The following is a 14,518-nucleotide window of genomic DNA, read 5'->3' as shown; positions in this document are numbered from 1 at the left end:
GGCCATTTCTTAGGTTATTTGTGGCCAGTTTTTTTTTGCTGTGCCTCGATGCACGCAAAGGTAGATGACCTTTGGCAGGATTCATTAGCAGGTGTTGTTGAACTGACGCGGCTGCTGGCATGCTCGGGATGTATGTGCTGTGTAGGTTCGGAAAGGTTTCCATTTCGCTCGTTATCATTTCCGGGAAAACAATCAGGCTAAAGACTAGCAAGGCAAGACGGCGCTGTTCGTTTCTTTTCTTTTGTTTGCTGCCATTAGCTACTAGAAAAGGATTCTCTGTGAAATAGTAAATGAACTGTAAAATATCGATAATCCAGCAAGTATTCCTGTTTTAAGATGATAGAAAAACGTTAAGACTTTGAAATTTCACTTGAAGATGGCTTAGTTATGTAAAACTAATTATACCTTTCATTATTTGTATGAAAAGCATTTATCCCTTGATCTCAATAAACTTAGTTGTATAATTAAAGAATAGAATGTGTTTAGATCTTTTTGTTATTTTTGCAACGTTACATAAAATACAATAATAAATACAACTCTCCTACGTCACCATTTAACAATGGTTGCAATGGTACATTCAAACGCTTCCGATGGTGTGTTGCGAACAGCTCTTCGCAACAAAATCTTGTACAACTGGTCGATTGAATCCAGTCCTTCATACGAACCAAAGCTACTGCCTTTCTTAACTTCTCCTTACAATCGCACTGAAGAAAAGCCACCCAAACCACACCCTTCCTTAAGCAATCTGAACCGTACCACAGCAAGGTTTTGCACCCGTGAAGCGATCAATTTTAGCAGCGATTTTTTGCAATCCCTAACGGCACCCGCCGTGCATCATCTTTCGGGTTTAACCCCTCTCGATAAGAAGCAACAACAACAACAACAACAAAACACCCCTCCTCACAGGGGGGGTTTTTGTGATGGACATGCCCGGGTAAGAGGTTTCGCGTGAATTGTACTGGAGGAAAATGAAAATGTCAAAGCAAAACCTCCTCCATCCCAACACAACACTCACTGCGCCGCACTGCTACTGCTGCTGCTGTTGTTCGCCTTATCGACAGCTCAAACCGTCCATCTTTTGTGTGCAGTATGGTAGTTTTGGCTGCGACCTTTCAACGACGCGCGTACACAGCCGTTCTCGGTCGCTTTCGATTTCATTTCCAGCAATTCCCCGATTCCGACCGAGACCAAGGAGAGAGTGAATTAAAATATGTTTTCCACTCGATTAGCATCAGAAATCATTTCGCCAATTCAACCCAAAAACCCCCCCCGATTCGCCAAACCGTTTTAGCATGTTGTTTTTGTTGTGCGTTCCGTGCCGTGCGTGTGTTCCCCGTGATACCCTCTTGGCCAATCGGGGTTTTGGGAGAAGCACCCGCATCGGGAGCCCTTGCGAAGGGGACCGGAGAGCTCTTCTGCTCTGTTGCTGCTCTGTTGGGTGAAGAAATTCAATAAATTTTATGCCTTGACTTTTACTTGCATCCGTTTTTCGGCGTGTCTGCACGCGCGCCCGGCCATTCCATCATCGTGTGTATTCCATTGGCCGCCCTGTTTCGCTTTCTGCTAGCTGCCAATATAAATACAACCCTCCCCCAGCCTCCGCCGTCCTTTTCGGCTCGTGTCCAGTGGCTGGTTTTTTTGCTTGTACGAACCAGCGTAATTGAATTTTCCGCTACTTTTGGAAGGAAAATAAATTTCAGCCAAGCGCGCCACCGCTTTGCTGCAGAGACGGGTGCGTGACGTTTAGTGAAAGTAAAGATTTGTTTTCTCGCTGCTTGGCCGTGCGTGTTGTGAGGGGTGGGCCCAGCGGTGAGTCTGCGAACACAATAGCTGCCACAAAGCCGGACTCATTTTCCTTCCTCCCAACGCCGGACCGGGCGCCCTCGGAACGTCCTTCGGAAGGAAAGGAATTAGCTTACGTCATCGGCGTGTATTGATCATCCATTGTGCGTCCGTGCTGCAGGGTGAAGACGACGGTCCTGTTTCGGATGAAATGTTGCTGTGGCCCGATTGCCGGAACCGGATGTGACAGAATTGTCGCTTCCTTATAGATTTTCTTGTTCGGCCGCTCTGGCACTCACATCCATCAACGAGAACAATCGGGGCGATGATTTGAATTTTCAGCAGCTTTATGCTCGTTCGCAATTAAACGCAATCACGGGATGGGTTTGGCGGAAGTGCGCACTCCAGCCGCAATCCAGCGTTTGAAGTGTCGATAGGACGCGAAGACATCGTACGGACCATTGCATTCTGGATCGGGTAGTTTTCTTTAGAATACATGGAACATTCGGCCTGTTAATGCGGTCCTGATGGTCATGGTCGTTCTGAATTCTATATTATTTCATTCGTAATAAAAACTCTTCATTTTTGTCAGTTTGTGCGTACATATTTACAACATTTGAGTAACATTCTTTCCTCATTTGTCCCATGTTTTAAGTCTATGATAGGTTATTAAATAATAGCAAAGAAAGAATAATGAAAAAGTTGTGGTTAGTGATGTGCTCTCTGGAGTGCACTCAGCGCACAGTGATTCCGACTCCGGCAAAGTCTGAATTAGTGATAGGAAAAATGAAGTTTTTGTCGGAATCGATTCCGGCTAGCTCTGCAGTTTTCTGGAATCGATTCCGGATAGTAGGTCCGGAATCAGTTTCCGGAATCGATTCCGGAATCGGCTCCGATATCAGAATCAACTCCGGAATCAACTCCAGAATCGACTCCGGAATCGACTCCGGAATCGGTTTTGGAATCAAAGTCGGGTCTCGAATCGGAAATGGCTCAGAAATTAGAATCGGCTACCAAACGGAGTCAGTTTCGGCACCGCCATAAAAGAAGGCGTTTGGGTCCATTGATACTACTTATTGATAACCGCAAAAATCCAAATTTACTTTTAAAAGATCCATTCTCATGGAGATTCCCGGACTGATTTCGTTCCGGAGCCAACTCCGAAATCGGCTCCAGAATCTTTTCCGGAATTGGCTCCGGAATCGGCTCCGGAATCGGCTCCAGAATCGGCTCCAGAATCGGCTCCGGAAACGGCTCCGGAATCGGCTCCGGAATCGGCTCCGGAATCGGCTCCGGAATCGGCTCCGGAATCGGAATCGATTCCAGCATCGGAATCGGCTCCGGAATTGATTCCGAACACGGAATCGGAATCAGGTAGGTCCGATTCCGAGCTCCCACCACTAGTCTGAATCACTAGTTTTGCCGGGAGTCGTCGTAGTCGATTGGAGTCGGTCAGTGTTGGGCAGGCATTTCGCAAACAAGTCTTCCTAAGAATAGCGCTTAGCGACGACAGCAATGCTTTCCGGCAGTATCCTGGCATCGGCTGTCTCTGGCCCTGATACTGACTGGCCCGTCTTCTACTCCGGAAGACTCCGAATCCGGACAACTCCGACTTCGGACAACTCCATTTCCAGATGACTTAGACTTCGACTCCAGACGACTCTAGACGACTCCGGATAATGCTAGTCGGACCTACCTTACGAAGAAAGTTCCGAAATTTTCGACGTCGGATCGAAGTCGACTCTGAATTTTTGCCAACTTTATTCAGCGTTAGTTGTGGAGCTTTATTACAATTGTAACACAGTAAAATATCTAGACCAATAATATTGCCAAACATTGATAAAGCAAAGATCTTTTTTTTTATTAATCGATTAAAGCCAACAAAAGCCTTTGGAATGTTTCCTATTTTGATATCTTTTTGAACCATTCAACTGATTTTATAATGTATTGTTTCAGCTTAAAATTTGCTGGTACAGAATTTGAGCAATCCCAAACATTCATGTGCAAATCCTGCAAATCCTGAATATGTCAGCACTAATTTAAAGCCATCGTCCTGTATTCACTGGTGCCATTCTGATTGCACAAAGGTTGTTCCCGTATCTGTTTGCCCATAAAGTCTCAACTCGTCTGAACTGTTCAAGAGCAGTGCTTCAGGACAAGCCCCCTTAGCAGAACAATTGTAATTTATCGATAAAAATGTGGAAATCACTACTGTGATCATCGATCACGGCCCTCCTTCGCCTCGAGGGATGAAAGCAATGCAATGCAAGCATCATCCGTACCAGGGGGAACAACACATTTGCCGGACACTATCTACACTGTAGCCTGCTGTTCCGGGTAACGAGTTAAACGGACAGCACTTGGGTTTCCTCCCCCTGAGAACCCCCGTTTGAACCCGTCTGCTGAGTATGTGTGAATTAAATGTACAACGTTTACGGCTCAACCGGAACGAGCCCTTCCGCCGTACAAGTTGTGCTACAAGTTGTGTAAAGCAACTAGGCAGACGCATCGTGTCTGACCAGTTGGATCAGTACGTGTGTGCGTATTTGTATGTGTGTGTGTGATTTCCAAACTATTCAAATGCATTGCATTCATCCACACCAGCCATTTGTGGGGTGGGGTTAAGATTTGAAATATTTGCTCCAAAACCAAGGCTACTAAAAGCTACACACAGCCACCGATTTAGTTGTGATGAAGGTATTGGCTACTGCTCTAGCGAATATATGTTTGTATGTGTGTGTGTGTGTGTTTGTGCAGTTTTATTTGCAGTCGATAGGCACTGAATCAAACCGGTGTGGAAGTGCAACGAAGAGCGATAGAGCGGGTTGGTAAATTCTGCAATTTCCTGCTAAATGTAAATGAAAACAAAAGCCATTTTGTGGTAGCGAAGCCCTTCCCAATGGGGCACAGTGTGAGTGAGAGCGAGAGTGAGAGAATGAAATGATTGCAATTGCCTCGATACCATCCGCCCTTCTCTTACCGCCTCACAATCCAGCACAAAAAGGCGATGCTTTTGTCGGATTCCGATCCTCCGGGTGGTAAGCCACCACACTCCCGAGTCAGAAGGTCCTTTTCGACCATCGGTCTGGCAGCTGACCATTTGCTAAAGCGCTCGGTCTGGGGCAATCCCACTACTCCCTTCCATCAACCCGCCCGCCCTGTGACCGAGAATGCGAGAGCGCATAATTCAATTTATATTTATGCATTTGCATCTGTAAATATATGTGCGCAACGAGAAAAGCGGCTCGCTGCCCATTTCGCTGTCGGGCCCACAGATTTATATGAAGTGATTATTTAATGTACGCGCTTCGGCTGTCCTCCCGCCACGTGCCCACAGTCGTCCATCCATCTTCGCGCGCCAGCCAGCCATTATGGTACGGTGGGGGCGCGTCCACGCGTCCCGGAACACACACACACACACTCGGGCACTTATATTGCGGTAGGATTACGGGAAGGTATTAACGCCACCGGGGAGAGCAATCGGTTTGTCGGTTTCGGCAGCCATCTTCGGTCCAAAAAAGCAATGCGCACGGGGATGGAATGCATCCCAGTGCACTCCTGACACACCCACTCGCAGGTCCCGCTCTTTACTGCCCCGTTGTGTATATTTTGATCCTGAAACGGTCACGATACACACACACACACCTACAGATTCTCGCACTCATTCGCACATTAAGCTGGGCAATTGTTGTTATCGTTACACAATTCTGGACGCATCGCATTCGGCCGCTTGGCCGACGATGTGTGTGTAGCAATTGTCATTTTAATGAGGCATAAAACGTTGCTTTTTCTGACGCTTTTACGTTGACATTGCATTACATTGCAAACATGTGTGTGTGTATGTGTGTGTTTGTGCTTGCAATTCTTTTTTAAGATGATCCGATGCACACGATTGTTTGTAACGGTGGGTGCGGTTTAATTTGCTGGCTAACCGTAAGTACGCTAGCCAGCAGTGACGGGGGCTGGCCTGAGGATTACCGTTACACCGGCCGATAAACGATACCCCGGTCCGGCTTTTGAAGCCTTAATTATAATCCAGCATTGATTAAAATGTTAAAAATTAAAAGCCAGCACACTTCAACGCTCCCGCAAAACAAAACAATCCACTTCATTTAACGATCATTATGGTGTAACATTACGGCGCGCAATTGCCGCATAAAAGATTAGACAGCAAAGTCGGTCGGTGCCCCCGCTGGTTTTACGATCGCACAGTCCTGTGGCCTCGTAATGATCGTTGGAAAATGGCAAATTGCTATCGTGCATAAAACAAGAGTTTCGGGCAACGTAAAAGGGGATAAAACAAAGTAGCAACATATAGCGAACGATAAAAAAAACGCTTCGTCCTAGACAACGCATTTCCGTCCCAATGGAGGGATTTAAGCGAGAGTCCAGATGATGGTTTTTAATTGAATTCCAACCATCAGCTCGCGTACCGATCGATATCGAAAGCTGGACTGCTGGCTTTGCGGTTGCTCTCTACCACACAGCGCCTCACAAATCACCTCGCCCATTCTGCGTCCGCCAGCGCTGGCCATGTAGCATGCCTTTATTGAAGCTCTTGGCGAATAGTTTTGCCCATTAATTGCTTCCTGCTTTTACTTTATGTGTGTGGCCGAGTGAGCGAGACGGGTGGGGAGGAAGAATCTCGGTACCATTTTCTGTGGCTGGCGATGCGAAAGGAAAAAAGAACGCGTTGTGTCTGGTTTGTGGCAGGAATTTAGAGTGCGCTTAGAGTTTGGCGCGATAAGAGCGGTAGCCGCCATGTTTGGCTGGCGTAATTACCCTTCGCCATCTTGCGGATGAAAGCGGGTGCCGATGGAAGAAAAGTTGACTGTAATTTCAGCCAGACGAATTTTATTTATAGCAGCACAGAATTGATTATTTATTGGTGCACGTTTCGATGAGGAATTTATGCTCTTACCGATGCGATCGATGAGCTTTAATGTTTGTTTTAATCCGGTGTTTGCACTGGTGATATCATCAACAGTGAGGGTTGAATAACTACAGCTAAATGATGATTCCCAACTCTCGATATTGATAGAGGAAGTACCAAAAGGCATTCCTTCGTATTTTAACAATACAGTGGGATTTTTGAACGGTATTTTTGTATTCTTATACGAAAGTTGTATTTCAATAAAGAAAGTCTGCTGTGAACCAGTTTTCTCTCATAAATGTACCAACTCTTCATACTATAAACTCTTGTAGTGTGTCGTTACCTCATAAAAAACAGAATTTTAATCAATCACCCACAAAAACCATCTTTACAAAACCAACACCAAAAGTAGGACACTTTTTCAATTCCTGGTAGGAGTCGAACAAGCAAACTTTTATCCAAATTTGACTCTAAAATACGTGTTCTTTTTACCTCCGCCTTAGCATTGACAATTGGCAGAGAATGTAGCAACGGTACACTGGTTTTTCGTGTAGTTTCCACTTCCACTTAACCTTTTCGCTCCTGCTCGTAGGTCATTTTCTCCCGTACCAATCATGCTGGCAGTAGCCTTTCTGTGCTGTAATTCTGAGAAAAACTGGCACACGGTGTTTTTTCTAGCACTCCTGTACGGTGAGATGTTCTGTGTCGCATCATTTTTTCACTAAGTTTCCGGTGTAGCAACAGCATGAAATCGGACAGGACTAGTAGAAGATTTCTCATTTAAAAATGTAAAAAACACGGTTGAGATGTTAGTCAAATTTGATCTACTTTGGTTGCTAATAGTGCCCCTGTTCCCAGAATTAATCACGAAAGGACCGGCTAGGCATCAATGCAAAAACACAGCTTTCCGTAACGTTGGTCATTTTGTTCTTGGTTTGACGGATTGCATGCAGGTTTTTGCTCAGGTTTTGAAAAGTGTCCTTTGCTGTTCGTGTTTCAACGAAAGCTGGAGTAAGGACTATCACGGAAATTAACTAACAATCAAAATGTTCATCCAGCAAATCTCATTCACATAACTTTCATTAGCAATGATTTTAGGGTAGATGACTTTGCCCAACCGAACGAAAAGTACAAACACACATTACTAATTCACTCTTTCTTTTTTCATTCTTCTACAGGGATCGGGTGTTTAAGCTGAATCTGAAAAACGTCAGCATGACGTCATGTGAGGTAAGTATTTGGGTTGGAGTTAATTGGGCTGATCAGTTTTTATTAAAATAATGCTAACTAATTGTGCCAAAGCAATTCAAAGTGAATGTAATTCAATTTCTCTCCCGGTGAAACAATTCATAATCAAAAAGTTGCTTCTTGCAAACAACGCCAATTGCTCCCTTACGTCAAACGTCAATTTGACTTTGCTTGATCCATAAAACATTGCTTCTGACAGCATCGTTCAATGTAGTGTCTAATACCCCCGACGTAATAAGGCACAAATTGCTAAACAATTGATTAATTACTCCAAGCTGTTGGGTTTAAAAATTAGTATCAAAATTCCCAGACGACCATTTTATCGCTTCCGAAAAAAGGAAACATTTATCACGATGGGTCAGTTTGCTTGCTCGATAAGCGACGGCGCCATTCTGGAAGGGGAATAAAAAATTGTTGCAAAAGCTGTTTTTTTAGGCTACAGTACACAAAGAGACTCAACAAGCGAACGTTGTATAAAACGCCCTTTACGCGCGCCTTTTTCGATTAGACGAGAAAGAATATTTAAAGTCCTTTCCGAAAGGGTGTATCGCAAACGTGATGTTGACCTTCTTCATAAGTTTGGCATAAAACGGGTTGGCCAAACAACTGCTGCAGGAAAGCGGAAAGGTTTTGTTTTATTCACTTCTTTTTTGCTTCGAATTTTACCATTACAAGCGTACAAAAAAGAATGATTCTTCCAGCATTACCGTCACCATAAGCAAAGAGTTTGAAAGAACCGAATTGTGGACGAATTTTCCTTCAGCGAACAAGAAAAGGAAATGGTTGTAGTAAAGCGTGAAAATAGCGACGATAAATTAGATTTATGATTATTGTTATTGTTTCCACCGCGCCTCGCTTCTTTCTGTGGTGTTTTCCTTTTCTTTTAAGAAAACAGAGGAAGGGTTTGGGCCGCTCCAAGATGCTCCCAGCTGGGGGAGTGTTGCCGTTTGAGCGCGCCGGAAGAAAGAGGCCGAAGATTGGTCGTGTGCTGTGTGACAAGGGAAAGATGGAAAAATTTAAATTACCGGACGTGCGGGCACGCTGCACGTTGAGCGATTGCTTTGTTCCGCGCTGGGGCGTTGGTTGTGGACCGTTGTTTGCCCGCGCCCGGTGACGAAATGGTGTTAAAACACATATTTTATCTTGCGAACGAAGTGGTGGTGGAATTGCTCCAGAACTCCGAAAAAGAATCTTTTGCATCTGCTCGGAAATGCGGGAGCGTTTTAGGGTTTTATATCCTTTTAATTGCATTGTGGAGGCGACAAAGTTCAAAGTTTCCATTGCTTACAATTAGCTTAAACTATATTTTTTGTCTTGCTCCTCCGTTCCATTTGGTTGCTATTTTATGCATCAGTTGTGTTTGGGGATCATTACACTTTGGCTAAAGTTTTACAATTTAATAAGGACGTTCGTTACGGATTCAATCATCAGATTTATGTGATGGAATAACGAACGATAAAAAAGGGGTTTTGTGACAAATTAATGCAGGATTAGTAGAAGGGTAGCACTAATGGAGTGTTTTGTTATCAGTATTAGTAATGATGTTAATTTCATTTTGGTACAAAACACACGTTTTGAAAGATTTTCGTTCTTCACGTTAAATGTCTTGCTTACAAAAAAACAACCTTAAATATTACAGTAAGATGATTTCATGTTTATCTGTTGTTATCAACCTGATGCCCTACGGCTATGTTTGACACAAATTTCCATCGAACTTACCCTTTTGCGACACGTGCGGGAATTGATTTTTGACATCCTTTCGTACAGCTCCGTGTAGTTTGCAATGTAATTCCCTAAAGCATGCCGTTCCCCACCATTTACGGTACGAAAATATTTAATCGTTTCCCAATCGCTTCTTATCCGTTCCTCCCTGTAATGCTGTGTGTTTGCTCGTTCTCTTCCCCCTGTTGACTGCTAATCGATTTCCAGCGCCTTCAATCTCCCCTGAGGGTACAGTTTTCATTCACATTTTTGGGGGGAAAATGCCTGCGGTGTTCCTGCTCATCCGAGTTTAAAGCCTTTTCCTTCATTTTCTGGTAAAGAAGTAGATGCTTAAATCATGATAATATGGGCCAAAACCTTGGGCAAGAGTTCGCTGGTTGTTTACACGAAAACTTAGCGTGCAAGTGAGATTCGCCTTCACCAGTCGAGATTGCGAAGAAGATTCGCCGTTGAAAAGGGTGAGCCTGATGACAGAGTCCTACAGGAACGCTTTCCATTTATCAATATCCCATTCCGTGAATTGACAAAAATGTGAGCTAACCAAAGCCAGGGGCGTTGAAATAAGCCTCAACAGACGGGAAAAAGGGAGCATTAAAGTGTCACCTCCGTCTCGAAAGTTTTCCACTTCATCCTTTCGCTTTTACATACGGAAATGTGTGAGCATGGGCTGTGTGACTATTGCCAAAACCTAGAACCGAGGATGATACTCCACACCGAAGGCAACTGCACTGTGTAGCTCCCATTCCACCAGTATGTTTGTTCATTTTTCATCAATAAAAAGCCGTAGGAGATTAGATCAGCCGTGCAGATAAGCCGACGGCAGAGATCGGAAAGAGGTTCTGATTTACGCGAGCGCTATTCAGAAAAATGTGTTTCTCTTTCGTCGCATGCAAATAAAGAAAAAAAAACCATCATCCATCGGCACTATGTAGTCGTCGAGCATGGCAGCGGAAAATCATTGCGCATTGCGAACATCAACCTCTGCGGGCCGTGCAGTGGCAGACGTTTCGCGTATGGGAAAGTCAAAGTTTGTGAATTCGCTGGCTGGTGGCACGCGGTGTCTGTTCAACCAGTCTGAGGGCTGATGATGGGGTTGGCAGTGAAAGCATTAATCCGAAGAGTAAAGCCTGCACGAGTCGGGGAATATCCGAACACCCATCGTTCTCATTGTTTGCCGCTGCACAGACAAGTGGATAGGCTTCCATAGTGAGTTCCCGGTTTTAGCGATGATTTAAAAAAGATCACTATTCACTTCAGCGCGGCAAACAGCGCGTCATGCTGCGACATGTCGGCGGTGTGTTTCTTGCACTGGCCTCTTTTTTTCGATTCGTGCATTCGTACCCTTTATTCGTGTACACTTTCAACCAGTGAAACAAAACAAAAAATACGGGAAATAAGTTGCTCTAGGGTAGGATCAGCGAAAATTGGCGAAAAACGATCAGCAGTGAAATATGTTTGTTTTGGTGCGGGATTGTCGGGAGGTTCTTTCGGAGGCTCACACAAATTTTGTAGAAGGGGTTGGGGGCTGGATGTCTGTAGTAGTACTAGCTATGTCGGTGGAAAGTCTTTTCCGTCGTTTAGAACTGTTGATGGGCGCACTAAGGGGTAGACTGAAGCAACAAACACTCCAACTTGACGCTCTACTCTTTGATGGGTGATGATTATGTTGCGTTGCAGAGGAGCTAGGGACGCACGCCATCCATCAAGTGTACATGTTGAAAAAGATTGATGAAAGGCATAGGACGACGAACAATTGGGCAGAGTAGGGTTGCATGTGCTCTTCCAAAAAGGGAGTTTATCAAGCTTAGCGAGAAGAAGAAAAAAAAAGGTTGACTCTCCAACATCATCTCTTCATCCTCATTTCCATCACATTAGAGGCAGTTTTACGCTGCGCCTTTTAGTGTACCTACCACCAGGAACTCACCACACTCAGTACACGCGTTGACGACTTGTGTGGTTCCGGGTGGTTTACTCTCTGAGCAGCCACTTACACTACCAGTGCTGACTGCATTGGGGGGAGTTGGGATTTGGTATTTTTGTAAACGATTAACTTCTGAATGCACACGGATCCCTGCATTGCCGTACACTGCAGTACCGATTGTGCTGCACGGCGAATGTTTTGTATTGATGCAGGGAGTGAGAAGGGCGGATACAAGTCGTTTATCAAGCGATACAGGTTGCCGGAAGATGATGTTTGTGCGACTCAGATAATGGAGAAACTATTTTCTCCTCCAGTAGCTTTTTATTAACAACTACCAGTTCAGTAAACTAAACATGCATTTGTCATTTTTATTTGGTACTATATAAAAAATTATAGTCTTTTTATGTCTTGCAACAATTTTTATCTAACCCAGGCCTGACGAAAAGAAACTAATTTATTGTCAATAACGGCCGTAGTTTTATTCCCATTCTTTGACTGTTAGTAATGCCTTGCGGCGTTGATGAATAAAGGATTTAAATATTACTATGTACTAGTACATTGCTTATCAAAACTCTTCCATTCGCAATATCCGGAAATCAATATTTTGTACTTCCCAGCAGCTAATCCCGCTTCATGCGTATCACAGTATCGATTGTCTACTATAAAAATATTAATAATAATACAGTAAAACCCTCCCCTTCTTATTGCCAAATTCTTCATGCGAAAGTGCCAATGAAGAGACGGCCAGTCGGTATATCACTTCATCCGCAAAGTCCACCGTAGCATCCACCAAACGACTTCACCGCATCAATCTCTATTGATTACTCGGGGGCTTATAAATGACTCGACATCAATAACTTCATCAAATCGACCATTTCACAGGTTCAACTGAGCCGTCACACTGTGCAAGCGTGTGTGTGTGTGTATGTGCGAAGGAAGAATGAAAGCAAGCAAAAATAAAAGCCTCCACTCTCTCTCTCTCTCTCTTATGATGTAAGTGAATAAAACCATCACACGCAGAGAATGGACAGACACAAACACACACACGCAAGCACTTTCCCATTGGCGATGGAGACGCCTGGTAGTTTATTGGAAATAGAGGCGGTCATCCCTCGGTACGATTGTCGATGCGGAATTTCCTGCTAGAGGGAAGCGAACCGAATGGAAGAACAGTGTACAAGTGCGAACGATACCCGTACCCGAGACTACACATACGATGATGCTTGAATCATCAGCACGCTGGGTTTATTGTCAGAGGCTTTTCTTCCACCGTTCATGGCTGCTTTTTTGTTGTTGTTGCCTCCCATGCCTCCCTATCGATTTTCATCAATAGTCAGCAGGACGCCTCGTTTGATCGTTCGTGAAGGAGAAGTGTGATAGGTTTAACTTCCTTGTTTTTTTGTGTGTGTGGATTCGTTTTGGCAAGCACGAAGATTCAGACCACACACATAGTCGAGCTTCGCTGCGAACGATTGTGCCCTTTTTTTGCTATTCTCTTCCACACGCACGTGATCTTTTTCACACATATGTATCGGCATTCATTTTCCAATTTACTGCCATCCTCTCCTTCCCATCATCGACCTCCCGGAAAAAATCGTTTCCTTTTGCCCTCCACGATGACGATGTTGATTGCTCGCCGATGGTGGTGGCGTTACCTCATTGGAGTACACTCGCCTTTTTTACCATTCTGGACGGTATTTATACCGATTGTCCAGCAAAGCGTTCCTTCAAGGTTTCGAAGAGGATGATAGAAAGGGAACGCGCAGAAAGTGTCAGAGAGAGAGAGAGAGAGGAGTCAAATTGATTGACTTGTGCAGTGGATACAAAAAAACGTTTTCTTGCCGATAGAGCTTCAACAAATCGCCTAAATTCACTTCGACCAACACGATGTCCGTTGGGTCGAGTCTGTCTCGAAGGACTTCTCGGTCTCCGCTTCACCGCTTAACCGTCCGCTGACATATCTGGACGCTGTACACAATCTGTCGTGCTTACTCCTTTTTCACGCTTCGTGTAGTTTGTTTGCCATGTAATTTCATCCGTAAAATCAATACTCGATTTCCCCCACCCCTACCACGCGCTGCTCTTCTTGATCGTGATCGTGGGGGTGCTGTGTTTGTGTGGATGAACCTCACGCCACGCCCGACCGTCGTCTCATGCATGCTGATGAGCTGAAAGTGCAGAAGCGAATAAAGAGAGCGAGGGAGAGCATAGAAGAATCAGTACGATACTTGCGCCGCAAGTAGTTATCCTTAGCAGCAGAGACGCCGTTTTTATGCCGTTTTACGTTACTCCTCCGTTTATTCCCGGGCAAACCTTTGCAATGAAAGCGAGATATATTTATTTGTGATTCGAATGAAGACCATGATCATGACGACTTTGGCTGGAGCTCAGGGCACAGTAAACCGCATCCTCCCCATTCCCGCTTCTGACCTCGATATGAATCGTAGCGTGCAATAAGGAGAGAAACGAAGGCATACAATACAATACATCGTCAAGTGGTTGTGTGTAGTGACTGGCTAAGTATTACTACGGTGTATTTTGTATCGTTTTGCAAATTGTTTACCCAACCCTTTGTGTTCGTGTGTGGAATTATCGTTGATTGAAAGGATAAAACGATAAATATCGGATTTTATTGGGAATACTAATAAGTTGCACGGATAGAAAATATTTACTTTGTATTACATTGCATCTTCTGCTGTTTTTTATTGGACGATGATATATCATATATATAAGAATTGTCGAAACAGTTTTTAGTTCGATCGTTATAAAAGTTTGCTATTATATAGAAAAAGCATTTTAACATTCTAAGTTCACCCCTAGGTAGCGTCTAGGTCTAATGACGATAGTATTAATATGTTTAATATGTTTAATATGTTTATTGATTAATCCATCGGGATCTTGAAGATCCTAAATGAATGTACTTAAATTAGTGCTTATAGACTATGTAAGGTACATAAATCGATAAATCGATT

The 14,518-nt window shown here is 44.2% G+C and overlaps 1 protein-coding gene across 11 annotated transcripts in view; it reads left to right on the top strand.

Moving 5' to 3' along the window:
- The window catches only part of LOC1277221 (semaphorin-2A), a 290,131-nt gene that overhangs the window by 174,829 nt on the left and 100,784 nt on the right, over nt 1–14,518 (top strand). For all 11 annotated transcript variants that reach the window (XM_061650737.1, XM_061650726.1, XM_061650730.1 and 8 more), the window contains one exon: nt 7,834–7,885. In XM_061650737.1, the coding sequence (XP_061506721.1) occupies nt 7,834–7,885 (52 nt within the window). The remainder of the gene's footprint in view (nt 1–7,833; nt 7,886–14,518) is intronic.

Source organism: Anopheles gambiae, chromosome 2 (genome assembly GCF_943734735.2).
Source record: "Anopheles gambiae chromosome 2, idAnoGambNW_F1_1, whole genome shotgun sequence".
In the NCBI taxonomy this organism is placed as follows: domain Eukaryota; kingdom Metazoa; phylum Arthropoda; class Insecta; order Diptera; family Culicidae; genus Anopheles; species Anopheles gambiae.
Note: the sequence above shows the minus strand (reverse complement) of the source record. Positions and strands in the feature narration are given on the sequence as shown.